The sequence below is a fragment of the Eretmochelys imbricata genome, chromosome 1 (assembly GCF_965152235.1).
Source record: "Eretmochelys imbricata isolate rEreImb1 chromosome 1, rEreImb1.hap1, whole genome shotgun sequence".
Classification (NCBI taxonomy): Eukaryota; Metazoa; Chordata; order Testudines; family Cheloniidae; genus Eretmochelys; species Eretmochelys imbricata.
In genome coordinates this window covers 100,043,794-100,069,893 of record NC_135572.1, presented here as the reverse complement: position 1 = coordinate 100,069,893, position 26,100 = coordinate 100,043,794, and the positions used below count along the sequence as shown (strand labels likewise).

General features: G+C 40.8%; 1 protein-coding gene across 1 annotated transcript in view; it reads right to left on the bottom strand.

Moving 5' to 3' along the window:
* Positions 1-4,265: 4,265 nt before the first annotated feature.
* The window catches only part of FARP1 (FERM, ARH/RhoGEF and pleckstrin domain protein 1), a 276,098-nt gene continuing 254,263 nt past the window's right edge, over positions 4,266-26,100 (bottom strand). Inside the window, exons 19-26 of the mRNA XM_077807045.1 lie at positions 23,327-23,395; positions 18,310-18,399; positions 17,127-17,209; positions 16,657-16,769; positions 15,707-15,870; positions 12,251-12,358; positions 5,597-5,748; positions 4,266-4,399 (exon numbers count right to left, since the gene is read on the bottom strand). Coding sequence (XP_077663171.1) covers positions 4,318-4,399; positions 5,597-5,748; positions 12,251-12,358; positions 15,707-15,870; positions 16,657-16,769; positions 17,127-17,209; positions 18,310-18,399; positions 23,327-23,395 — 861 coding nt within the window. The 3' untranslated portion in view covers positions 4,266-4,317. The remainder of the gene's footprint in view (positions 4,400-5,596; positions 5,749-12,250; positions 12,359-15,706; positions 15,871-16,656; positions 16,770-17,126; positions 17,210-18,309; positions 18,400-23,326; positions 23,396-26,100) is intronic.

Here is a 26,100-nt window from a genome sequence, read left to right as displayed (position 1 = left end):
GTTCTGTTGTATATATTCTTGAATGTTGGTTGGTGATACTGAAAGTTATAGAGTTAAGACCCTAACTGCCATTTGTGCCTTTGAAAATCTCTCCCTAAATCTTCAGTGCCAAAATACGTCTCCAATAGGTGCTTTAAAATTCTAGCACTGACTGCTTGTTCTTAACTATTACATGACGGACAATCTACCATGGCTATTGTAACAGTAAGTGTGCCTCTTCATTTTATTAGCCATTAAGAGAATAGTGAATAAAATAAAACTGATGAATGTGGGATGCTTAGATAGCCAAAAGGTTTGTGCATCTCCCATTCACAAAGCTATGAATGAAATTTGGTAACTGTGGGATAGGATGTAAAGTCCTGTTCTGGATTTTAAAACTAGTTAAGACATAGGAAGCAAAGCGTAAGAAAAAATATTTAATTATTATAAAGGATAGATGGGGGTGCCCTAGAGATCAGTACTAAAACCTACAGTCATATCTGCAGCTGGTGTAAATTGTGGTGTAGCTATGATGTACTTTGAGATCTGCCCCTTAGTGTATAGTAATTAAATAACTTTAATACTCTGAATATGAGTTGCCAATTTATTGACTCAACTAGGGGACTGAGCTACCTCAGAAGGCCCTAAGACACTGGGCCACATGAGAAGGAACTCTTTAAACAAATCAGATCTCTTAGGTTTGTGGATTGGTTTGATAAGTTTTTTACTCAGTGCCCAGCAGTTGTAAATAAGATACTTGGCACCATTAAAAGAATGGAAAAAAATACTGAGAACACAGTGAAAATTAGAAGTGTCACATGCTGATAAGAGATCAGATGTGCGAGATTAAAAAAAACTAGTTTGGAAAACAGAAGTGTGAAGATGTACGGCAGATAGCATATACAATATTGAGCTTTAAATCTTGACAAAGTTTGAACCCTAGAAATGTGAGAAACCCCTTCTCTCGCCATTTATAATGGATAGCCATGTGTGATGTCCCTAAATCTGAATGGCTGGCAGCTACTACCGTCGTTTTTTCAGTAACGAGGCCTTGAGTTTGTAATTTGCTTCCTTCTAAGCCAGCCTGAATTTAACTTTCAGGGCACTATGAAAAGCTAATCTTTTTAGTCTTTGCCTAATGTTAGTAGGTTCATGCTGTATTCTGGATGTAGGGTGTCTAGTTTACTTTTTAGCAGTATTAAATATTGTTTGTACATTTGCCTAAAGAAGTTGTGGTGGGTGAAGTTTTAAATTTGAAAACAAATTAAATGAAAGATAGAATTTGAAGCATTTTGCCCTTTCCCACAATAAATTATCAAAAGTGCATTTGATTTTTTTTAAAAAAAGTATCTTTAAGAGTAAGCTAGCTATTATTTTATTGACTGTATAATCAGTAGAGCTCATGAAACTGAGATAAAAAGCTGCTTACAATTAAACTTGGTCAGCAAAGTGGTTCAACACACATCTCTTTGAAGGGGAAAAATGACCACTGGAAAGTAGAAAATTAGGTGGCTGACAGCGCACACTTGTTCTATCTACAGTATAGTGTGTGTGTGTATATATATATATATATAAAATGTCCTAGACACACTCTGGAAATCGTTTACAGCAATCTTAAGGGTGGATTTGAGCTCTGGTCTCTTGAAGTAAAGGTACTAAACCTTCCTTCCTATATCCTAACTATTGTAGTTTTAAAAGTATCAGTACTAGTTGATAAAGATTTCCTAGAATCTCTCACCCCTTACCTAACTTGTCCAAGCAATACTGTTTGCCGTTTGCTAATCTGTGTTAAAATGTTGTTTGGATTTTTCAAACCTGCTGTTGATTATTCGCAAGCCTATGTTTGGTTATTTATTCTCTGTTTCCTATCTCTACACACCCATATTCACATTTCAAATAAATTCTGGGACATTGCAATGCACCTTCTTTACAGATTCCCTAGCGTTGGTGAGTATTCTTCACTTTGTCTAAATCTCTAACAGAGAGTCAGTACTATGGGTTCTCCAAAGTCCAGACTTCCAAAGTTTTCCATTTAGTTTCTCTGTGGCTTAGTTGTTCTCCCTTATCTAAATCAACCTTTTAAAAATGTTTATAACTAAATATAGTTTACAAAACAACAACCTTTAGCTGTAAACATACCTACTGTAATATTTTTGGTATTCAGTCTGTACAATAATTTGATATTATCCCCTACAGTAAGATAAAGTTTTGAGCTGTTCAACATACAGAGCATGTTAAGAAAGGTATGGTCTCAAAGGAAAAGCAGAGGTAACTGCTTGAATGCTCACTTTGTGAGTGTTTAGTAATCACTAAACTTTTTTCAGGGTAGTTAAAATAAACTTTAAATCACGATTTTATTTACATATTGCTAGCTCCTTAGAAATGTAAGATTATAAAATAGAAAGTAAAGATTATTTGTACTTATTTCTTTATGTATATGTCTGCTAACAAATAGAAAAAAATCTCTAGTTTCCTAAGAAATTTATGCCAACAAAGACAACTCCTGGGCAGTGAGAACACCACACACAAAACTGATGAACAGCTAGCTTGTGCTATATTTGCAGCTAACGATATAAATCAGGAAAGCTGAAATTATTCAACCACACTATAGTCCTACATCAGGGCTAGCAGTTTGAAGTCACTTGGGTGGGATTTTCAAGAGGACCCAGCCATGTATATAATAAGGATTTAGAATGTAAGTCTCTTATTTTTGAAAATGTTGGCATAGGTGTACAAATTAAATCTAAATAACTTTTCAGCATTAACCTGAAGCAATTTGGTACTTCTTGGGAGCACTAAAAATTCACTGACATTTTTAGGGAAAAAAAGACAAATGACAAAGTTTTGCCTTGAAATTGCAGTATGCTTGATTGTGTTGTGAGGTATTTTATTCCCTTTTGTTGTGAGCAATACTTAACCATTTTATACATAGTGTAAGGACAAGTGATTAACAAATCCAGTAGCTACACAATAAAAAAAAATTGTGGTAGAATAATCCCCAGCTCCTTTCTTTATGGTTCCCATATTTATCCAAGCCCTTCTGGCTTCATGCAGTGTTCCCCGAAAGGAACCCTTAACTGGGACAGAGCTGTGTGTTTAGTAGGTTGAACCTGTGTTTCTAATATAAACAACAAAGAAAACTGACTGATCACTAACAAATTCTTGAAATTCTGATTGGACCAATGGATGATCCAAACATGCTCTTAGATAAAATATATAGATAATTATGCCAAATGGAGTAAATATCTCAGCTGATGTGTATAGCTTTCACTATCTATATATTAACAAAGTAATAATCTGTTGAGCTATTAGTACCACTCTAGAGGGACTAGAGCTTCAAAAAAGTTTGTAGATCACTACAGATCTTCTGTTAAAAATGAAACACAGTTGCACTCAGATGCAGGTATCATGAAAGCTTGGAAAAGTAGTACCATCAGTTTATAGTGTTTGAGTCCACTTTAATTACCAAAACCACTTCAATTTACTCAGTCACAAATAGGTGTGGTTCTTGCAGCATACAGGTTTTGTCAAGTTTGTAAAACAAACAGCAAAACACCACAGTAGCCTTTAATTTCTCCTTGTACACACCATTCACAGTACATTAATAGCCCAAATAATATTGCACTGATCATTTTTAAAACTATTAATCTTGCAAGTAGTATTCCCTGTTCAAAACTAACAGACACACAATTTTGGTCAACTTGCACCCAGAAAAAGGCAAGATAAATCCTATAGTTCATTTATACTATATGAATATGTAACCCCAAAATGAAATGGGATTGGTGAGCTGTAAACTGTTCAAGATAGAAAATTAGTAATTCCTTGAATAGTATGTAGAAAGACTGAAAAATTAAATCTGAAAATTACCTCACTGCTGTTAGACTGCTTGCTGTGTATCTTTGTATTGTATACTGTGAAAATCCAGCAGTCTACAGATATTCATGTTAAAAAAAGTTTATGAAAAGAGATTGTGAAGTTACAAATTAGTTTGTACTGTTTTTCAGGTGCAATCTTTGAGGCAAGGAAATGTCTTTTGGCATTTGGCACTCGAATAAGGACAATATTTTAATACTGGCACAAGCTAAAAAACAGCAGACACAATGACAAAAAATACAGGACATGAAACTAATTGCTGCCATCAGGATGATGGTTAACTATTTGGAAGGTGTGAAAGATTTACACAGCTTTGCTGAGGCAATCAAAGTTGCTGCAAAACCACTTGTGGTGCTGTTTTTGCTTTTAAACAGTTGTACTAAATTTTAAGGAAGAAAATATATTCAAATGTCTTCTAGAAAAGCAGCAACTGCTAGAATGGTCAGCTTGGTGCATGTTTAGCCATCAATACACATGAGACTCTTTATGACTTAGAACACGGGTGCGTGAGGCAGAGCTGGTGGCACTTCGGATCACTTCCATCCATCTGTGGGGGGAAGATAAAATGAGGTAAATAGCCGAGGAAGGCTTTCTGAAAACATACGCTGTTAAACTACACTATACTGTCCATTACACTGCACATTCTTATTTTCAGGGGTCACAGGATGCTCTTCCCAATTTACAGTAGTGAACTGGTTTCAATGCATGCTCTCCTTCTGAAACGAAGGTAGGACAGTTCTTGTAAGAGTCCCATCACCAATTGAGTCAGGTTAATTTGAAGCAGTATTCTAGGGAAAAGGTACTTTCTATAGAAAAAAACTAGATGTTTGGTTGATATTTGACTTCAGTTGGTATAATTCTCAGGTATTACAAAAAATCCCTTAAATTGTTTAACACCGTAACATGTTCAGCCCAACAGACATAAAAAATTCATATTAACAATATAATACTTTAAATGAGGCACTTCCAAACTTTATTGTCATCTTACACATAACATCTTTGCTTTAGCCAAAACAAGCTTATTCTTGGTGAAAGCAAATTCAGTGGAGAGTTGGGGTTAGTACCAGTTTTCTGGCCTATTTACACCCTGTCTCTCTTCTGGTGATTTGGAATTGTGGGGTGTGCAAAACTGTGTAATATATACACAGAGACAGATGGGTATAGCAAGTGAAGCAACTAACATTATTTGTATTATCATAGCACCTAGGAGTCATGGACCAGAACCCCACTGTACAAACAATAACAAAATGATCCCTGCCCCAAAGCATTTACAAACTAAGTGTAAAACAAGAGAGACATCTGGGGTGAAGGCAGCTTAGTTACATATATATTGCACAAGTACTAAATGCTAGCTAGGTGGACACCTGTTTTCTCATCTGTTTTATACTCCATAAATAAAATGTACTGATGCACATTACTCTGCCTGTGTTGGTGCTGCACATTCAGCCAGATAGTTTTTAAGTGAACTAACTTTACTTTTATTTCTGGTATATAACACAGTTTGGTGAATAAGAGCTTTTGCTCAAAAAATGTATGGCAGCTCAGAGAACTAGCCTCCATTTGCTGTCTCCTGGTACCTTACTTTGCAACAGCATATTCAATTTGATAAAGTAGTATAATTTTCTAACTATGATGAATGAGTTGGCTGTATTGACTCTTGCAACAGTTCACTTTGCTTGCATTTGACCTAACATCATTGGAATGACCTGGCACAAACTCACCACTTAGCAGAAAACTGACATACCTTTCAAATGTGTATTCACTTTCAGCCCGGAAGTAGTACACATGGGATTTGAAATGTAACTTGAAAACATAATCTTTGTGAATGTTCTCAGATTCAGAAGGAATGGTAAGTGAATACCCCAGGAGAGGAAGGCTGGCTAAAGGATGATTGTCCTAGAAACAAAAGATGAAAAATGCTGTGACATCTAGTGCACTTTGCGCCGCAAAACTTCAAATATAGAAACACATTTAAATATTTCCCACACTTATATAGAAAAATATTTGTTTGATCAACAGGTCATGTTGCACAGATGTGGCTTTAATTGATGCTGTATTTCATGAGAACAAATCTATACTGTGTAATGTCAAAATTAACATTCACTCACTAGTTTACAGTGCTAAACCTAATCCCCCTCTTCTTGCTACATGCAACCCATCTTAAATGAGAGGGCCCTATGCATTTTGTAAAGCTGTGATTTTTATTTTTCTGCAAAAGATTTATTATGCTCAAATAGCCTCATCCCAACAAAAAGGTGTTTAGCATAGGGTGCTTTAGCTGTTTCTAAAGAGAGCACTCATCATCGATCTTCCTTGCATCCTTTAAAAGCTACTTTCTAGCTGTAAAAATCCTATTGAACTGTCACCTGCAAAGGTAGCTACAGGCTGTAACAAGCATTTCTTCTTTGAGTATTTGGCTACATGGAGTCCACTCTAAGAGCTTATGCACTAGATAAGAGTTCTTTGGCTTTAAGGGCCACACATGTGCTCCTCATGTCCTGGAGTCCCAAGAGCATAAAGGGTAGAACATCCCTAATCACCTCTCATTTCCAGATGGAACTTCCTCACTCGTTTGCTACCCCGTGGCTACAGAGATTTCTTATTGTTCCTGGTGTAGTTAATAGTTTTTTAGCATAAAGCTTAAATTGCTTTAGGAAATTTACCTTGGTTCTGAGTCACTGCACTATACTAACTGATTCTTCTTGTGCTGTCCACACAGCTGCTACACTTGGTGCACAAGATTAAATAGTGTCAACTGGGGACATGCCCTGGGAGCCATCACAACCCCCTGTAACTGAGCATTTAAGGGGCAGGATGGTCTCAACTATCTCTCAATTCCTTTAGTAGTAAAACTCCAAAGTTTCAGGATGGCGAGTAGCAGAGCCAGAGAGCAGGTCATGGAGTCTGTATATACAACATTTTGAAAAACTAGAATTCAAATGGTTTCCACACTGATTCCACTTTTGGTGACTAGCAAGCAGTATCCTTGCTTGGAGGTAAGAAAGAAGAGTCTTATTGAAATATTGACTTGAGTACCACTCTGCCAAAGCTTGCATTTATTAATTAATGTATGCACTGAATTTAGATGGGTCAAAGGTGTTCATATAACCCAGCCACTGTCCAACATTAAACAGTATTAAATAAGGTCCAGGGTTTGGTATGCTGCTTAGTACCATAGCAAATACACCATTAAAAAACATCTTTTAACAGTTTATTAAAGATACAGAAAAGAAGGAACAGTTAAAACATTTGAAATGTAAAGCAACAAAAATCCCTTTTTGCTGGAGGGAGTTTTAGAAGGAAAATCTCCCTTAATTGACAGTCTCTCCCACATGCTATCAAAGATGTCCTTTTGAGTAAAAGAAGAAGAAAGCTGAGGTGAGTTCTTGCTGCTGCTGAGTCCAATTCTGTTTCATCCTAGATGGTGCTGAGATACAGCTGGAACTGGTGATGTCATCTGGATCCCTCTCCCTGGCCTGGTCTGGTCAGGACATCTCTCAGGATCAACATGAGAAAATCGTGGGGGCCCAAGAGATGGCAGGGGTGGCAGCCATGATGGTGAAGCTTGCTTCAGTAGCCTCTATCTGCTCTTTCTGCCCTTCTCCCCACAAAGTCTCTATCTTTAAGATGCCAAAAGGGACACGATGAATGGAAAAGTCCATCCCCTCATTATTTTGTCCATCAATTAAATCCATTTCTGTAAGACCAAACCTGACGTAGGTAACCTTGTTTCCACATTTTCTTGTTTACCAAGTATGAGCTCACCCCAGTCCTTGACATTTCAATAGGCCACTTCTGTTTGGACTAATTCAATCTCTCTGTCTGGTGTCGCACCTGTTTATAACATTCTTTATTGAGAACAGCTTGACGTACTTTCCATGATAAATTCCTAAGCAGAATGTGTGTAAGTGCTGGAGACTAAATAAAGTAGGCGGTTTGAGTGAAAGAACTTTAGTTTGCCTGCTTGCATGACCTATCGGCCACATGGCTGTGTCCCCATTTATTTATTTCCTGCCACTGCCTCACAAAGAGTAAAGTTACCAAGAGTTTTGGGTTCAGCAAAACTCTGGGTAACATCCTGGCCTGTCGAGGTAATGCATTTGCATAGTATTGTCTGTAAGCACTTACATGGCAAGCCCCCAAAAGAGAGGTAAGAATGCTCTGCATGCCAGTCAAATATTTTGGATTTCCAGCACATTGATATGAAGGGATTACAAGAAGTGACTACTTTCCACAGTTTTCCAGTAGATCCTGGTTTGCTCCCCACCTCTGCATGGAAGCATCCATGATCAGAATCTTCAAAGGAAGAGATGCAGAGAATGGAAGTCCTGTGCATATCTAATCCAGTTGTTTGCGCCAATCTAATGAAGACATAATCTCCTTTGGGATGGGAATCTCCTTGTTTACGCTGTCTCTGTTGTGTGTTGATACACAGATCTAAAGTTTATACCCATTTGTTCTTGCATCAACTTTGTCCTTTAGTTTAAATAGCTCTTTGTCCAGTGAGGGGATTACAGAGACCAGGGTGATCATTTGGAATCTCAGAAGGTGGATGAAGATATTCAGCTGTCTGAAATCTAGTGTAGGCCTCCAGCCTCCTTTCTTCTTGGGGATAAGGAAATATCTTGAATAAAAACCCTTTTCACTGTGCTGGTGTGGTACCAACACTATAGCGGCCTGAGTAAACTCTCATGAAAGGAGTCCATGAAAAGGGGGCTTGGGAGTGGGAATTGGCAGGAACTCTATTGTGTGTCCAGTGGCCATGATTGCCAGTACCCATCTGTCTGACGTTATATGGTGCTGTGCTATAGTCTTTCATGCTTTCTAGAAAGGGGTCATAAGCCTTCAGATGGTAGAAAGGTTGAGGAGAAGAGCATTGTTGATGGCAAGACAGTCTTATGATATTTTCTCCATGGTTCCAGGGTACAAATACCCAGACAGCACACATTGCTCTTGAGCCTTTGAGGGTATGTAATAATTCACCTGCTGTCTCTCTGAACAGGTTAATTTCCTTGAAGGGAAGATCCTCCATGGTTGATTAGACTTCCTTGGGGAATCTAGAGGATTGGATACACAAAGCCCATCTCATGACTAGATGTTGCCATCAGGTGGGAAGCTGTGTCCATTGGATCTACCGCAGCCTGAAGGGCAGATCTGACTATCAATTTATCTTCCTCAATGATTGCTTGGAACTGCAGCCTGTGTTCCTTACGCAGCTTGTTGACAAATTCAGAGAACTTAATTATAATTAACAAAATCATAGTTTGTCATTAAAGCCTGATAGTTTTCTATACAGAATTGTAAACTTGCAGAAGCGACATTCTTTGCGTTTGGTCTCTTTATCCATGGGTGTAGATCTGGGTTGGTGTTGCTTGTCCCTTTCAGTGACAGCCTACACCAAAGAATTCAGAGCGGAATTGAAGAACAATTATTAAACACCTGTATATAGTACAACATATTTCTTCTCCATTCTTTTTATAGTGGGAATGTAGGTGACGAGTGGCCAGTACTAAAGCCTCACTGGTAATGCCATCTTACTAGGATCTGCATTCTGGAGAATGTCCAGTAACTTATGAGGTGTACCCTGTACTTCTTCCAGGGAGATCTGGAGCATATCTGCAGTTCTCCTTAGGATGTCCTGGAACAGTTTATAATCATCCAGTGGTGATGGTGTGACCATCTCATCCAGTGAGGACGATAAGCTCAGCAAAGCATTCCAACTGATCTCAGATTCATCCAAGGACTACAAGGCCTCTGTATCAATGGACAGCACTGTTGATACCAGTGGTGGATGGTACTGGTGAGTGTTGAACTACTGGTATCAGAACCTCTCTTGCTAGGTCCAGATTGATTCCAGGCCTGCATAAATATACTATTCCAGAGGACCTTAATATCTGACCCCTGTAGCTAGTGGGACAATAGGGCTTCTGTTATTGGCAGTTCTAATATAGAGTGGACATTGGTTCTTATTACCGATGATTCCTCCGCTACACGAGTCAGTACCAATGAAATAGAAGGTACCCACTTGATCCTTTCCTTCTCTGGTGCAAAGAATGGTCCTGCTAGTTCTGCTATTTACAGTTCCAGGGCTCTCTTAATGCTGAGGAACCAGTAACATGTTCCTTCTGAGCTCCTGACACACCTGTAATGGGATGCAGAATCTCAACCAACTTAGAATGGGTCAGGGACAGATCCTCAGACAAGAGGCATTTCCCACATTTGTCCTTGTGAGAGTGTCCTTGTCTGCCTTGTTTATTGCCAGAGTCCTTAACTTCGTCCCAGTGGTCCTGCAGCCCGAGACAACCATGCGCAAAGAAGCACTTCTCAGTATCTCTGCCAGATGGGCCAGGGTTGGACTGCAGCAGCATCAAATGATCCATCAGGAACATTTGAAATCTGAACTCACAGGATTGATGGGTTCCAAGAGGGAAGGATTGGCAGATACTATACTTGGAGGGGACGTAAGCTTTCCTCAGGCAATACATAAATGTTAAGGCCATCACTGACCAGGAAAGTTGAGGGGAAACCATGCAGAGATCTTGAATCCTGGAGGGGATTACTAACTCACACCACTAAAAACTAACCCTCACACTAAAATTAATCAAACTGTTCTCAGAACAGGAGAACTATTTATATTAATAAAACAAAGAATGCTAGCTAAAGAAGCAGACACTAGAGATTTTCCTTCTCAGACAACAAGTAGTAGAAAGTAACTGTAGAGGCAGTCAGTCAGTCTCCTCTGCCCTTATGCCCTTGGTTCAGAGCACAAGATGGTGCAAGATGTAGGCACAGACCAATGGACATGATAAGTTTTCTGGTCTCAGGTGCATACCCCCCCACATGTGCACCTCAAGTGGAATACACATAGGAGCCATCACTCAAACAAGGATAATAGTTACTTTTTGTCCTCACCTGACATTTCTGCCTAAAGCAGTCATGGGATTCCAAATAAAAATAATTTTATTCATGTAACCAATGTTCTTTCCAAGACCCCATTCTTCTCCTGCAGAAGCTAAACTCCACACTTTGGATGTATTAAGGGCTATCTCATATTACTTCAGTAGGACAAAACACCTACTTCAAATCACCAAGACTACTTGTATCTTTTGGTAACAGATCCAGAGGATAGGCTGTTTCAACACAGAGACTCTCAAAATAGGTGTTGGACTGCATTAGAATTTATTATGAACTGAGTAAGTTAATGCCACCTTCTCAAATCAAGGCATACTCCACTAGAGCCCAAGTAACCTCCCAGGCATCTCTGTACCTGAGATCTGGTAGAGCTACTAGCTGGAGCTCCATACATACCTTTACAAGCCATTATTCTCTAGAATCGGCCTCTAAATCAGATGCAGGCCAGTCTTACAGTCCTTATTTAAATAGGACTCCAGTACCCATCACCTTGCAGAGCCCATTGCTTGCTGTTCACCTAGTATGGGATCTGTGTGGACAAATACTCAAAAAAAGTGGTTACTTTCCGTGCAGTAAATGTGTACTTCAAGATGTTTTGTCTACTGGGATCCCACAATCTGTCCTCCCCCACTAAAGTGGAGTCCTCTGGCGTTGGGGATTTTGTATTGGTGAAGCAACTGAATGACAGTTGGGGCTGCTTTGCCCCTTTATACCTTCAGATGAGAAGCATGAGGACATGATCGGGCAACCCTAACAGACACTGCTGTCCAAAAGTCACCTTTTGTGCACCTGGGGCACGTGCATACCTAGAGTGGGATCCATGTAGACAAAACATCTTGAAGAACCAGTTATTGTAAGGTAAGTAACAGTTTTATTTCATGATTGGTTTCTGTTCTCTTCCCTAAAAAAACAACAAGGAGGGCGTTTTTACTCACAAAAGCTTATGCTCAAATAAATCTGTTAGTCTTTAAGGTGCCACCGGACTCCTTGTTGTTTATGTGGATACAGACTAACACGGCTACCCCCTGATACTTGTTCTCTTCCCTAGATGCCTATGTCTAATCCCCTTACCTTAGTTAATTGGCATTCATTGCTATGTACAACTTAGATTTTAAGCTTCTTGGGATTGGGACCTGTAACTTTTTAATTTGCCTGTAAACCACAAGGACATATACCTATGAAACTGTATCAATACGTGTTCGCAGAAGTGTCACGAGAAGGCCATACACTAAACCAAGAGTAGTAATATCTAACATCATTTTTCCTCAACTTGTCAAATGAGTGGGGAGAGTACCGTAAACTATATACTAATAATATAGTCAGGCAACTTTAATAATAGGCAATGCTACCAGCCCTGCCTATAATGCTCCTGACAATGTCAGTTTTTTCCTTCCTGTTGCCGCAGAACAGAATTTTTGCTAAATTCTTATATTGGTATTTATACTCTAAAACACATAAGCCTTTCAAACCTGTGCAATTTGTTTACCTGGTGCGATTTGTAGAAGAACATACAAAAGTTGGTGAATACCACCCAGAGCTTCTGCCACCCATTGCTGTTCTTGAATTTTCTTAACAGGTTTCCAGAGAGCTGATTCTGAAATGGAAAAAAGTAGTAAAATAGACACGCACAACCAAATCATAAACAATGATGGAAAGTAGCCAAACCTCATGTAAAGAATGTTTACTTCTCTATTTAAATTAATATTTTATTCCTATTGGTCATTAAACTTGGTATTAAACTTTCAGAATCAGAAATCCCTCTCATTCTTTAAATGAGGCTTGTCTATCATTTATTTTTTGTACGAAAAATGATCTGCTGTTACCTTGTTAGATGCAGAAACCCTTTTGTTGGATGTGATAGCTTAATACGATAATTTCAATTAAGTTTTTAATTACTTATAAACTAGTGCACTAGTTAGTATTCTTTTAGAGGCCAGTTAGTGGGCAGTTTTCTTCACTAATGCATTAAGCCCCGTATGTACAGTTATTAATAGCTATTTAAATTTTTCTTAAACTAGCTAAACATAAGCTATGAAATATAACCAAAACCAATTAAATTTTAAATCATATTTTACCTCTTTTGCACAGGTCTTAAACTACTATAACTTTTAAAAAAAATTCTTGGCCTTTGTCAGTTTGTTTTTAGGAGCCTAATGTACCACACCTCATTCAGCCTGCATGTTCCATTCTCTCCCTGGGCCCTAAGTGGTAGTAGAAGCAATTAGATTTTTTAATAATGAAAAATTGAACAAATTTCCTTGGTCTTCTTTTTAATGTGATCCCATGTCCTTTGCTTAGGTGACTCAGCCTCCCATAGTCCTCCTCCACTTCACAGTGCCCGAATGGTGGTTCTTTCAGATACTGCTTCCTTTTTATAATTAACAAGAAGCAGCGTTTCTACTGCCATGTTTTTCTTTCTATCTTTTGTCCTGTTATTTCTGTCCACCCATTCTCCACAGATACGTGTACAATCAGTGCTCTCTTCCACAGCTCTGTGGCTCCTACAAGACTTCTGCATGCTGTACTGCTACCTGCTCTTTTTAAACATAGAACAAAGCTACTACAGCACCCAGGAAGGACTTAGCAGCCTGGGAGCTGATTGTGCAATACCCTTACAATGCAGATGTGGTACTAGTGGACCAGCTGAGCTATTCTCTGCCTGCAAAATAAGCATCAATCTGCTATTCAACAACACTGTGCCCCTAGTTGTACAGCTGTATAATGTTAAGTATTGCACAGTCCTTACTACATAATACTGTCAATTAACCCCTGAATTTGCAGGAATGACTATTTAATTCTACTAGCCCTGATTAACTGCTACTAGCAGAAAAAACAATCAGCAGGTAAAACACGTTTCACCAGGAAAGATGTTAAAGCATTCCCCCACCCCCTTTCCTGCACTGGGTTTACATTTAATTTCTTTTGAAAACCTTGTTTTAAATCCTCCTCGCCTCTCTCTTTTCAGTTTTAAAATTGAATTGCGGTGTGTTTGACCTAAATTACACACAATTGTATTCCTTAATTTTTTTGTTACCTCATTACTCTGGATGATATCATAAAAGGACAGGCTTTGCATTCGGTACCAGCAGACATATGAAATGGAAACAGGCCGCTGATCACTGATCAGTCCAGCAGGTAGGGAAGAACAGTCACTGACAGTTAGAGGATCTTCTACCACAAGAAAGACAGAAAGGAGGGAGAAACATAGAAAGAGAATAAACGATAATGCTTAAGTGAAAGCCATCCACTGAGTGATGTGAGCATGAATGGTAACCTGCCAAGGATGGGAACAGCTGTGCAACTGAAGATGTATGTATACACGATGACATGTGCCTCTAGATTGTTTAGTCTCCATTGTTTGCTAGTAACTTTTTAAGCGTGGGAAGGAAAAAGTAGTACAGTGGTGAGTTAGCCCTCAAAACATAACTAAATATTTTACCATTAAAATTGTTAAGAAAAATAAAATAAAATGTTATTAAATTGGCTTTGAGAAATGGCCACATTTATACACTAATGTGATAATAACAAATGCATGGAAGTTACCATGCAAGTGTTAAACATTAAGTGTCTTGGCTTGCCCCACATTCAGCTGCATGCTGTGTACTGCCTGATAGATCATCTAGTTAGTACATACTATACTGATATCCTAGGAAAACAAGCCTAGGGGACAAAATCAAGCTCTTGTGAATTTTCTTTTTCTTTTTTTGTAGGTAGATGGGTTAGTTACCTCCTGGGGAGGTTTTCTAGTACAAGGGCAATAGTACCAAGTCAAATGTTTGGCATTTCAGGCCCTCTGTTTCAAAATACAGCTAGAAATGAATATTGTGAACATTAGCCCCATTTAGTTTTTGAAAGTTTTTACATTAGCTGTAACTCTATTCTTGTAAATTGAAGAGTATGGCTTAAGAAGACACTGCAGTTAAAGTGTGTGCATAGTCCTTGGCCCACAGTTCGCCATAGGTAGAGCAAGCTAGAGGCATTTTCCAATGAAAAGGGAGTTCTAGCGTTGCCTTCAAGAAGCTAAACCAATTTACAATCTATTAAGTTTTCCCTGTTTTCTTTGAGCATCAATGTAATTTCCAAGAGGTCTGTAGGTAGATAATAGCATTAGGACTCCCTCTGGTCTTTACTTTCCTATCTAACTTACATTCTCTGCTCTGTTTTGGAGTGAGAGTTATGAGGGAACACCTAAGCAGAACCCATATACAAAATTTCTTACATCCTCTTTCAATTACTCATGAACTTCTTAAAATACATTTAAAACTCGAAAAAGAACTTTTTTAGATTTCAGCTATTCTACAAAAGTAATTAAGTGTAATATTTTGAAGACCTGAGGCCTTTCTAGGTAGTATTCCCACGATTCCTAACATTTTGTATGAAATTGGTTTAACTGTGATCAAAATAAAATCACATTGTTTTTACTGTGATGTGGAAAGTGCAAATAAAAAATAAGGCAGAGAAAAATAAGCCGTGAGCATATTAAGGTCCTAGAGAAAGATGGCTAAAGTAAAGAAAGTAAGTTAGTATAGAAAACCAAAAAACAAGGCTGCAGAGGCCAGAGACAATGTCCTTTCAGCACTAGTAAGTCATCAATAGATATTAGCAAAGAAACATATTCAAAGGGAGTTTTCTTTGGTGTGATCTGAAAGTTAAGACTTTCAAAATCAAGTTAGCATTTAAAAATGCAGGTTATTTTTCTGAAATTAGAATCAAATTGATTTTAAGAGATTGCTAAATAAATCATCCAAGTTTACGTTTTTGCCAAACTATTGTTATCTGACTGTGAGAAGGGGATCACTAGTGTAGTTGTGTTGAAACTCCAAAAAGCAAATAAAGGGGTGTTGAATTTAATGAGAGGCGGCCGATGTCTAGAGTAAAAAGAAGATGGTCACTGAAGAGACATTCTCTGGAGCTGCAGTTCAGATTGTTCTGAGGCAGATACCTCCACAGCAATACTAAAGTCGATCATTGAAACGCTGGTATTTCTGTGCCAGCAGACGTGCACCGTAGTGTTGCCACGGTGTGGTGACTGACGTTCAAGTGAGGTGCGGCTTGCACTGAGATCGTCCTCTGATTCCTGGTCTACAGTAGTTTCATCAGGAGATTCTATGAAATTCAGGGAAAAAGCATCTTTCTTGCAACATACATGATTGGAAAAATTATTAAACATGAAGGTCCAGTGCGCTAAGAGGTTTAAATTTTCACAGTTCCATCAACAGATTTTAGTCAACAGTCTTCTATAAATAACAAGCTTAAAAGGGGCAACTTTGTTTAAAAGGCTAACACATCCAACACTCACTAAGGTATTTTACTTTGGCTCTAACTCTGCTTGTATTAATGTTCTGAAACAGAACTTCCCTAAGAGCGGCACTGCTGTACAACATGTCCTGAAGTCACGATGCTCAAGAACAGTTTTACAGTCACTTATCTTAATGCAGCTAAGTTTCACTGCTATACATTTGAATTAAAACAAAAGGAACAGAAATAGTGGTAACTTCAATAAAAAGCATTAAACTGGAACCTGAACCTAATTCTAAGGTATTAGCCTAACTGCACCTTCAGCCAGCAGATTTCATAACAGATTTCAAAACTTGGGGGGGAGGGATAGCTCAGTGGTTTGAGCACTGGCCTGCTAAACCCAGAGTTGTGAGTTCAATCCCTGAGGGGGCCATTTAGGGATCTGGGGCAAAAATTGGGGTTTGGTCCTGATTTGATCAGGGGGTTGGACTAGATGACCTCCTGAGGTCCCTTCCAACCCTGAGATTCTATGATTCCGTGACAACACTGAGGTAATGATACAGCAGCACTGTATTTCAAGGCATGTTTTCTTCTCCATTATCATTGAATTTTAGTGACTTTTGGGTAAAAAGCTCCTCTTCATACACTACTTACTATTGTCAGGTGGACTACTAGCCAGTAATTCAGGGGTGGGACCACTGCTCTTCTCTGCCAGATCTATCGCCATCTGTATGTCCTCAGTCCACTTGTCCATTTCAGCACGGGTACTATGAACAGAGATCCAGGTTTCATTCGCTTTAAGCCGGGCTAAGAGGCACTTTAAAAGCTAATCACAATTTGAGTTTGGTACCCAATCTAGGTTCTCATGTCTACATTTGTCTAACTAGGCTGTTTCTTCTGATTCTAAGTTTAGTTTGGATAAAACAATCAGAGTTGCCACACAATATTCAAATTCATGATTCTGTTTTACTCACATTTTTAGCAAGCCTATTACTCATGCAGCAGAAAGCATTTTTGTGCAGAATGATTTTAAGAGCAAATTAAAATAAAATTCTATCCATCTGCTCTGTGCTTCCTGCACAACTGTGTGAAAGGCTTGCGGACATGCATTTCCAATGAATTACCTTGCAGCAACAATGATGGACTGATGTTGACCTCGTAGTGTAAGACAGTGAGGAACCCCCCATTCTTCTTCACTTTCCTCTATCTAGGAGACAAAGGTTCACATACCGTAAGATTGCATTAGTCACAGATTGTAGTAAGTACACATTTTATGGATTGGAACAGTGGGAGGGGAGAGACAGAAAATATAGCAGAGATTCACAAACATGGAAACAGAGAAAAAAAATAGCAACTTAAGGAATTAATGCAACCCCAAAAAGGGAGAGGAAATTTAAAAAAAAAATCTCTCAAAGACTAACAGCTGAGAGTACTGTACATAGGCCTCAAGTACCTTTACAAAGAACACACTAAACAAAGTGATGATGAAAATAATAGGAAGAACAACTACAGTATGTTTTTTGGGATTTTTCTGCCAGCTTCCCAATATAACACGACGAGATGCTACTGACAATATATTAATGGCTAACCTGTGCTTTGTACCAGTGTGGGTGTGTGAGGCTGCTGGACAGGAAAAGGTATAAGAAATGGAGGACACAAGCAAGAGCTGAGCACAAGCACAGGACTGTGCTAATCTAGCAGCATTCAAGGCTGAAGGAGAGAGAGGGTGAGCCCTAAAGAGTGACATACCAGTCATACCTCTTGCAAGCTGGGGAGCTCCAGGAGGCATCATGCAGCCTCGAAGTCCAGTGCAGTTAAGGTGCATTTCTGCATCTCTTGCAATAAAGGAAAGTGCCTGCAAGGCACAGTACAACCCTGACCCTTTATCTTAGGCTACTAGCCACGTGGGTGCATCAACTTGGTGTCCTACTCAGTTTGTAGTGACAGTCTTTTTATGGCCACACTGCAGTGACTCATCACTCTGCTAAGCAGTAGAGACACAAGAGCAGCTGCATCACCTGCTGCCAATGTACTTCAACCTTAAACCGGAGAGTATCTCTAGGACTGAGATAGCCATTCAGGCCCAGATTTGCCTCTGCTGAGACTGCTAAGCAGGATGATGGCTTTTGTGGTGCACCCACTGAGAACTTGATGGAGACAACCAACACATTTCAAATAAACCACAAAGCAGCCACCAGATGGAGGTAACAGTCTCCCCCACCCTGGGGCAGGGGGCAAACAAGTGACACGCTACATATACCATTAAAGCCCTGAGCCACTGAATTCCCATGGGAGTGCTGTACTTACTGTCATGCCATACAGTGGGAGCTGTCCATGGACTTTAAATTGATTTGATGCTGTCAGGCCTCTACTTGTGTACAACAAAACATCATTAAACTAAAAAGCAAGAATGAACACGATTTAGATTAGCAGTAGTATGTTAAACTATTGAGCAAAGGTCAAACAGTAACAATGGGCGTCAAGTACTGGAATGATGTTTGTATGAGGGCCCTAATATCTGGGTGACTATCATCTAAATGAAAATATCAGCTTCCACACAATACTCCCAGGATCATCCCCAATCTCATTCTGCAACTGGTGCCAGGACACTTCGCCCAGTTCCTCGCTTACTTGTAGTTCTCTTCTGGGGTCAGTGCACTTTGGGATCTCAGCCCTCAAAATGCTCATGAACCAATGCACCGAGGTTAGAAATAGTTTTTGTTGGTTCCTGTGCATCGGAGGGTTTATGGTGGATAGTCTGCTTCCTGAACACTTTTACCTTGATTTATGAAGGAGCAGGCTTACCAGTCAGCCCCTTGCTAGGAAGGATGAGCATGTCAGCCCCAGAAGAGAGCTATCCCTCTGAAGACATCTGATTGGCCATTATTCTGTATATTCAGGAGCAGCCTGCCCACCAGACCTCCTAATTTTAAAGACTGCGCATATGGGACACCACATCAAAATGTGTGACAAATGAACACTGTTACATGCCAAAATATAATTGATAGATTTTAACTACAAAATTTGTTTAAAAGAATATCTTCTCATTTAACTAAACCAGTTTTTTAAAAAGAAAACTGAAAAATCAAATTTTATCATATTCACCCATAAAGATCTCTGACATTGAACCCTGGACTTTTAGACCTTCCCCATCCCCCCAACACACACACACACACACACACACACACACCTCTGCCACTTAGCTATAGCAATAATTGCTATCCTCCAGGTGGATCGGCCACTAGAGGGAGTCTTGCACACACTTTGCCAATAGGTTACACAACTATTTGCTAAAAGACAAGGAGGACTTGTGGCACCTTAGAGACTAACAAATTTATTTGAGCATAAGCTTTCGTGAGCTACAGCTCACTTCATCGGATGCATTCAGTGGAAAATACAGTGGGGAGATTTATATACACTGAGAACATGAAACAATGGGTGTTACCATACACACTGAAATGAGAGTGATCACTTAAGGTGAGCTATTACCAGCAGGAGAGCGGGGGTGGGGGTGGGTGGGAACCTTTTGTAGTGATAATCAAGGTGGCCCATTTCCAGCAGTTGACAAGAACGTCTGAGGAACAGTGTGTGTGTGTGGGGGAGGGGGGGTAAACATGGGGAAATAGTTTTACTGTGTGTAATGACCCATCCACTCCCAGTCTTTATTCAAGCCTAAGTTAATTGTATCCAGTTTGCAAATTAATTTCAATTCGGCAGTCTCTCGTTGGAGTCTGTTTTTGAAGTTTTTTTGTTGAAGTATTGTCACTTTTAGGTCTGTAATCGAGGGACCAGAGAAATTGAAGTGTTCTCCAACTGGTTTTTGAACGTTATAATTCTTGACATCTGATTTGTGTCCATTTATTCTTTTACATAGAGACTGTCCAGTTTGACCAATGTACATGGCAGCATTGGGGGGGCATTGCTGGCACATGATGGCATATATCACATTGGTAGATGTGCAGGTGAAAGAGTCTCTGATAGTGTGGCTGATGTGATTAGGCCCTATGATGGTGTCCCCTGAATAGATATGTGGACACAGTTGGCAACGGGCTTTGTTGCAAGGATAGGTTCCTGGGTTAGTGGTTCTGTTGTGTGGTTGCTGGTAAGTATTTGCTTCAGGTTGGGGGGCTGTCTGTAGGCAAGGACTGGCCTGTCTCCCAAGATCTGTGAGAGTGATGGGTCGTCGCTTCAGGATAGGTTGTAGATCCTTGATGATGCGTTGGAGAGGTTTTAGTTGGGGGCTGAAGGTGATGGCGAGTGGCGTTCTGTTCTTTTCTTTGTTGGGCCTGTCCCGTAGTAGGTGACTTCTGGGTAATCTTCTGGCTCTGTCAATCTGTTTCTTCACTTCAGCAGGTGGGTATTGTAGTTGTAAGAATGCTTGATAGAGATCTTGTAGGTGTTTGTCTCTGTCTGAGGGGTTGGAGCAAATGCGGTTGTATCGTAGAGCTTGGCTGTAGACAATGGATCATGTGGTGTGGTCAGGGTGAAAGCTGGAGGCATGTAGGTAGGAATAGTGGTCAGTAGGTTTCCGGTATAGGGTGGTGTTTATGTGACCATCGCTTATTAGCACCGTAGTGTCCAGGAAATGGATCTCTTGTGTGGACTGGTCCAGGCTGAGGTTGATGGTGGGATGGAAATTGTTGAAATCATGGTGGAATTCCTCAAGGGCTTCTTTTCCATGGGTCCAGATGATGAAGGTGTCATCAGTGTAGCGCAAGTAGAGTAGGGGCATTAGGATACGAGAGCTGAGGAAGCGTTGTTCTAAGTCAGCCATAAAAATGTTGGCATACTGTGGGGCCATGCGGGTACCCATAGCAGTGCCGCTGATCTGAAGGTATACATTGTCCCCAAATGTGAAATAGTTATGGGTGAGGACAAAGTCACAAAGTTCAGCCACCAGGTTTGCCGTGACATTATCGGGGATAGTGTTCCTGACGGCTTGTAGTCCATCTTTGTGTGGAATGTTGGTGGAGAGGGCTTCTACATCCATAGTGGCCAGGATGGTGTTTTCAGGAAGATCACCGATGGATTGTAGTTTCCTCAGGAAGTCAGTGGTGTCTCGAAGATAGCTGGGAGTGCTGGTAGCGTAGGGCCTGAGGAGGGAGTCTACATAGCCAGACAATCCTGCTGTCAGGGTGCCAATGCCAGAGATGATGAGGTGTCCAGGATTTCCAGGTTTATGGATTTTGGGTAGCAGATAGAATGCCCCAGGTCGGTGTTCCAGGGGTGTGTCTGTGTGGATTTGTTCTTGTGCTTTTTCAGGGAGTTTCTTGAGCAAATGCTGTAGTTTCTTTTGCTAACCCTCAGTGGGATCAGAGGGTAACGCCTTGTAGAAAGTGGTGTTGGAGAGCTACCTAGCAGCCTCTTGTTCATATTCCAACCTATTTATGATGACTACAGCACCTCCTTTGTCAGCCTTTTTGATTATGATGTCAGAGTTGTTTCTGAGGCTGTGGATGGCATTGTGTTCTGCACGGCTGAGGTTATGGGGCAAGTGATGCTGCTTTTCCACGATTTCAGCCCGTGCACGTCAGCGGAAGCACGCTATCTAGAAGTCCAGTCTGTTGTTTCGACCTTCAGGAGGAGTCCACCTCGAATCCTTCTTTTTGTAGTCTTGGTAGGAAGGTCTCTGTGGGTTAGTACGTTGTTCAGAGGTGTGTTGGAAATATTCCTTGAGTCGGAGACGTTGAAAATAGGATTCTAGGTCACCACAGAACTGTATCATGTTTATGGGGGTGGAGGGGCAGAAGGAGAGGCCCCGAGATAGGACAGATTCTTCTGCTGGGCCAAGAGTATAGTTGGATAGATTAACAATATTGCTGGGTGGGACATGGCTGCTACTCTGAAAACTATTTGCTAGACATGAGTAGAATATTGGAGATTAGGGTTCCTGGATAGGGTGACCAGATGTCCCGATTTTTGGGTCTTTTTCTTATATAAGCTCCTATTACCCCCGACCCCCAGTCCCGATTTTTCACACTTGCTGTCTGGTCACCCTACTCCTGGATTTTATCCAGGCTCTGTAGGGAGAATGTGGTGCATTGGCTAAAGACAGGATAGATAAAACATATTTATTTGGCACATTCAATCTGAAAGGCAGCGTGGATGAGTGAGTGGACAACACCTGGGTCTGCCATGCTAGAGACCTGGGTTTTATTACCAACTCTGCCTGAGGTGACCTTGTGTAACCTTTCTACTTATTTGTACAATGGGAGGGTCCTTACTGATCAAAGCCTCAGACCCCAACCTTTAAAGGGCTGTGAAGTGTAAGAAAATAGAAACAGAAGTCAGTAGAGGTGACATTTAAACTAATGGTCCAATGGCTTCCCAGCTCAATGCATTTTTGCCCTAGACTACGGCAATATCGGTGGGTCTGTCTCCCTCAGCCTGATTTAACAAAATGCAGAATGTCCTGTAATATCCAGTGCACTGAAGAGGTCTGCCACTCTCTGCAACCGCTCCTCTTAAGCAGCAGGACAAGAAAGCATCCCTCATTGTGCCACTGCACTGATTCTTTACAATTCTCAAGTTGAGATGCCCCATTGCACATGGGGCCATTAGGAAGGGCCACTGGCCCAGTGCACTCTCTGGGACATCTGAGCCCCAGTACATGAACAGGAGAGTAGCAGCAGGATTGGGACAATTGTTTCCTGAAGACCCTAATCTGGAGTAGGGGGAGTAAATCTATTCAGTTAGATAGGAGATGGGAGCCCAGCTGGTTCCCTCTCAGATCTACAACGGGGCACCAGCTGGTCACCATCTGAAAACCCTGGATGTGATGGTGAGAGGGGCTAATCTCTACCAGTGCTATAATCTCAAAATGCAGCTCCAGACATGGGCAGGTCCAATAACTTGATGGGGAGTTAGATATGTCACCTGGAGAGAGCCTGGAGAGTCCCGTCTCTTGAAAGGGGGATTTGCTGAAGCTGACAGAGGGTTATGGTGAGTTTTCCTTGGTCTCACCAAGGGTAACTCTCTTTCTGGTTTGGACGTGAAGAACAGGCACAGATAGCCCAGAATAGGCATTATTTTATAAGTACTGTAAGTCAAAATAAATAGTTTCATTTTTCTAGGACTCAATGACAATAATGGAAGGGCTAGGAATGTCTGGCAATATGAATTCTTGATAAACAGCTCTGGCTGCATCAGGTGAGATACTGTGTTCATGTAGATCAGACTATTTTAAAATGTGTAATTTCTTTCACAATTCAAGTCTAACTCCTTCCCTGATGAAACTCTCAAAGTTTTTTTATTGATTTATTTAATTTTTTTTACACACAGTTGTACTTCATTATGTTCAATACAAACTGTTCTCATCACTTACCAGAAAAAACATCCGCTGCTGTAAACCCTTTCCAGACAACTTACTAAGACTGCCCAGTCTAATGAACTCCTGTAGGAAAACAGACATAAAACAAGCATGTCAAGTATCCCTTTTCAATATCTTGTCGAAAGTCTGTAAGTACTTAGTGTCAGTACTTGATCGTATAGTTATTAAGGCTGTTTTCACACACACTTCAAATACTTACAATTCAAATCTTATTTACAAGGTAGTCTCTTCCTATTCAGAGCTGCCCTTCCACTTCCTGACATTGATTGCTTCAAACACCTCCCTCTTCCATCAGCTTTGAGTTAATAGATTATTACAAATCAAACAGCTGATTAAAATAAAAAGGTCTATGTTTATTCACCAGCATCTGGCTTCCCTCCTCCTTGAAATATCATGAATAATGTGGTGTATAGCTGACGTGGCTCTCGCTGTAAGCACAAAATCAAATCATCTAAAGGAATCCATTACAGCAATGGGAGAAGAGGGAGATTTGTCTGGCAACATGAATTCTCCTAGACAAGCCGTGCAGCTCATGTCATGCAATACAGCACATTCACTTAGATCAGACTATTTTAAAGCCTGTAAGCTCAGGAAGAGAGAGCTGTCTCTCAGTGGAACCAAACTATCAGAGAGCCAGGTTTTCTGGGATTATAGTGAGTTGCATCATTCGCTGTTTTGAACTATGAAATAATTCCCTTTTCCACATAAAGCAAATCAAAAGCTTTCATTTCCAGTCACTCTCTCTAGCCTGTTTCAGGCAGTTCCTAATGGGTTCTGTATGGACTTTCAGAGGCCAACACCCATGACACTTGTGTACAAGCAAAGGACACAAAAAGCAGCAGGACAGTCTGTAAAGCACCAATAAACTAGCTCGTGGAAGAGTCCCCTCCCCAGGGGAACACTCCAGTTTACACAGAGTTGCTGTTGCTTGTATACCTAGCTTGGGGACTTTTGGCAGCCAGCCCAGAATATTATTAATTATTATTATTATTAAACATTTATATTGTGATGCTGCCTAATGGCCACAACCTATCTGGGCACCATTGCAGTTGGTGCTGTACAATCACTAAGAAGAGACAGTTCCTGCCCCAAAAGAGCAATCTAAAAGTAGAACAGTCCTGAGAATGTTTTATTTTACCATAGGCACTGTTGCAGAATGGCCCAAGGGTAAAGTCACCTTTGTCCCCCTTCCCTGAAGGCTGCTCAGACACAGCCTAGGATTGGAGACATTATCTCGAATGTGTGCTTTGCCACCGCCAAACTAGGACCTGTGATCCACAAGTCAGGTGAATGAGAAGTACAATACAACCATCCCACAGGCAACAGCACACAGCCACAGGTGGTAATGGTAATGTTCGCTTTCTAGTGCGGAGACTGAGGTCGTGTCCACACTGCCACTTTCAGCGCTGGAAATGGCCCACCTTGATTATCAGACACATTGTAAGGAGAGTGATCACTTTAGATAAGCTATTACCAGCAGGAGAGTGGGGTGGGGGGAGGTATTGTTTCATGGTCTCTGTGTATATAATGTCTTCTGCAGTTTCCACGGTATGCATCCGATGAAGTGAGCTGTAGCTCACAAAAGCTTATGCTCAAATAAATTGGTGCCACAAGTCCTCCTTTTCTTTTTGCTAAAACTTTAGTCGTTCAAAGGTGTGAAAAAACATCTCCCTGAGCGACAAAAGTTTTAGTGCTGAAAAGCGCCAGTTTGGACAGTGCTCCCAGTGCTAAAGCTACCACTCCTCATGGGGGCGGGGGGGTGGGGTGGGGTGGCGTTGTTTTGTTTTTTTGTCACCGGGAGCGCTCTCCCATGGCGAGAAAGCACGTCTACATTGCCCACGACACAGCGCTGCCGTGGCCGCGCTGTAACATGGGCAGTGTAGACATACCCTGAGCCCCAGCCTGGGAGTTAATCGCATGGGCTAAGGGAGTGGTGAAGGATGGAGAGGCAGCAATCACCTGAACACGTGCCAGAGGGTGACAAACAAAGTAAGCTCTCTGACTTGGCACGCAAAGCATCTCCTCCCTGGCTGCTTTACGGTTTCACTCCATACAGGAACAAGACAGCATTTAAGTATACTACATCCCTCTTGTTCTCTTTGCTCTGTCCTTGGCCAGAACAGGGCAGCAAAAAGTGAAATGGACATTTTGTCCATTTCAGTTAGTAGTCACGCTGCACATGAAGTGAAATATGTTGGGAGACAGGTGAGAGTCAGAGAAGAGTAGCAGGGGTGCAAAGCACTGAAAGGAAGAAGCAAATGACGGTAATTACACCAGCGATTAGGTGGGGAAGACAGTGAGAGGAAGGGGGAATAAAAGAATCAGATAAGGAGCAATAAAGGAGTAAACAAGAAAAGGGAGATGAAAAAAGACCCAAAATGAGGACCTGCCTACAGTGATCCAGGCTTTCATTGTTGCCATGGCAGACTTCGGCAACACACTCCCCACTGTATTTTCCACGCATGCGTCCGATGAAGTGAGCTGTAGCTCACGAAAGCTTATGCTCAAATAAACTTGTTAGTCTCTAAGGTGCCACAAGTCCTCCTTTTCTTTTTGCGGATACAGACTAACACGGCTGCTACTCTGAAACATTATTTAACGTGGGCTACGAAAGCCATACGGACACGTCAGCTGCTTAAACATGCAGCCGTCCATCTTGCAGGTAAGTAAGACCAGGAAGAGCACAGCACCCCAGTGCTCTACACTGGCTCTCCAACCTATTGCACCTTGAAATCCTTGTCTTAGTCTTTAAAGTCTTAAATGGCTAG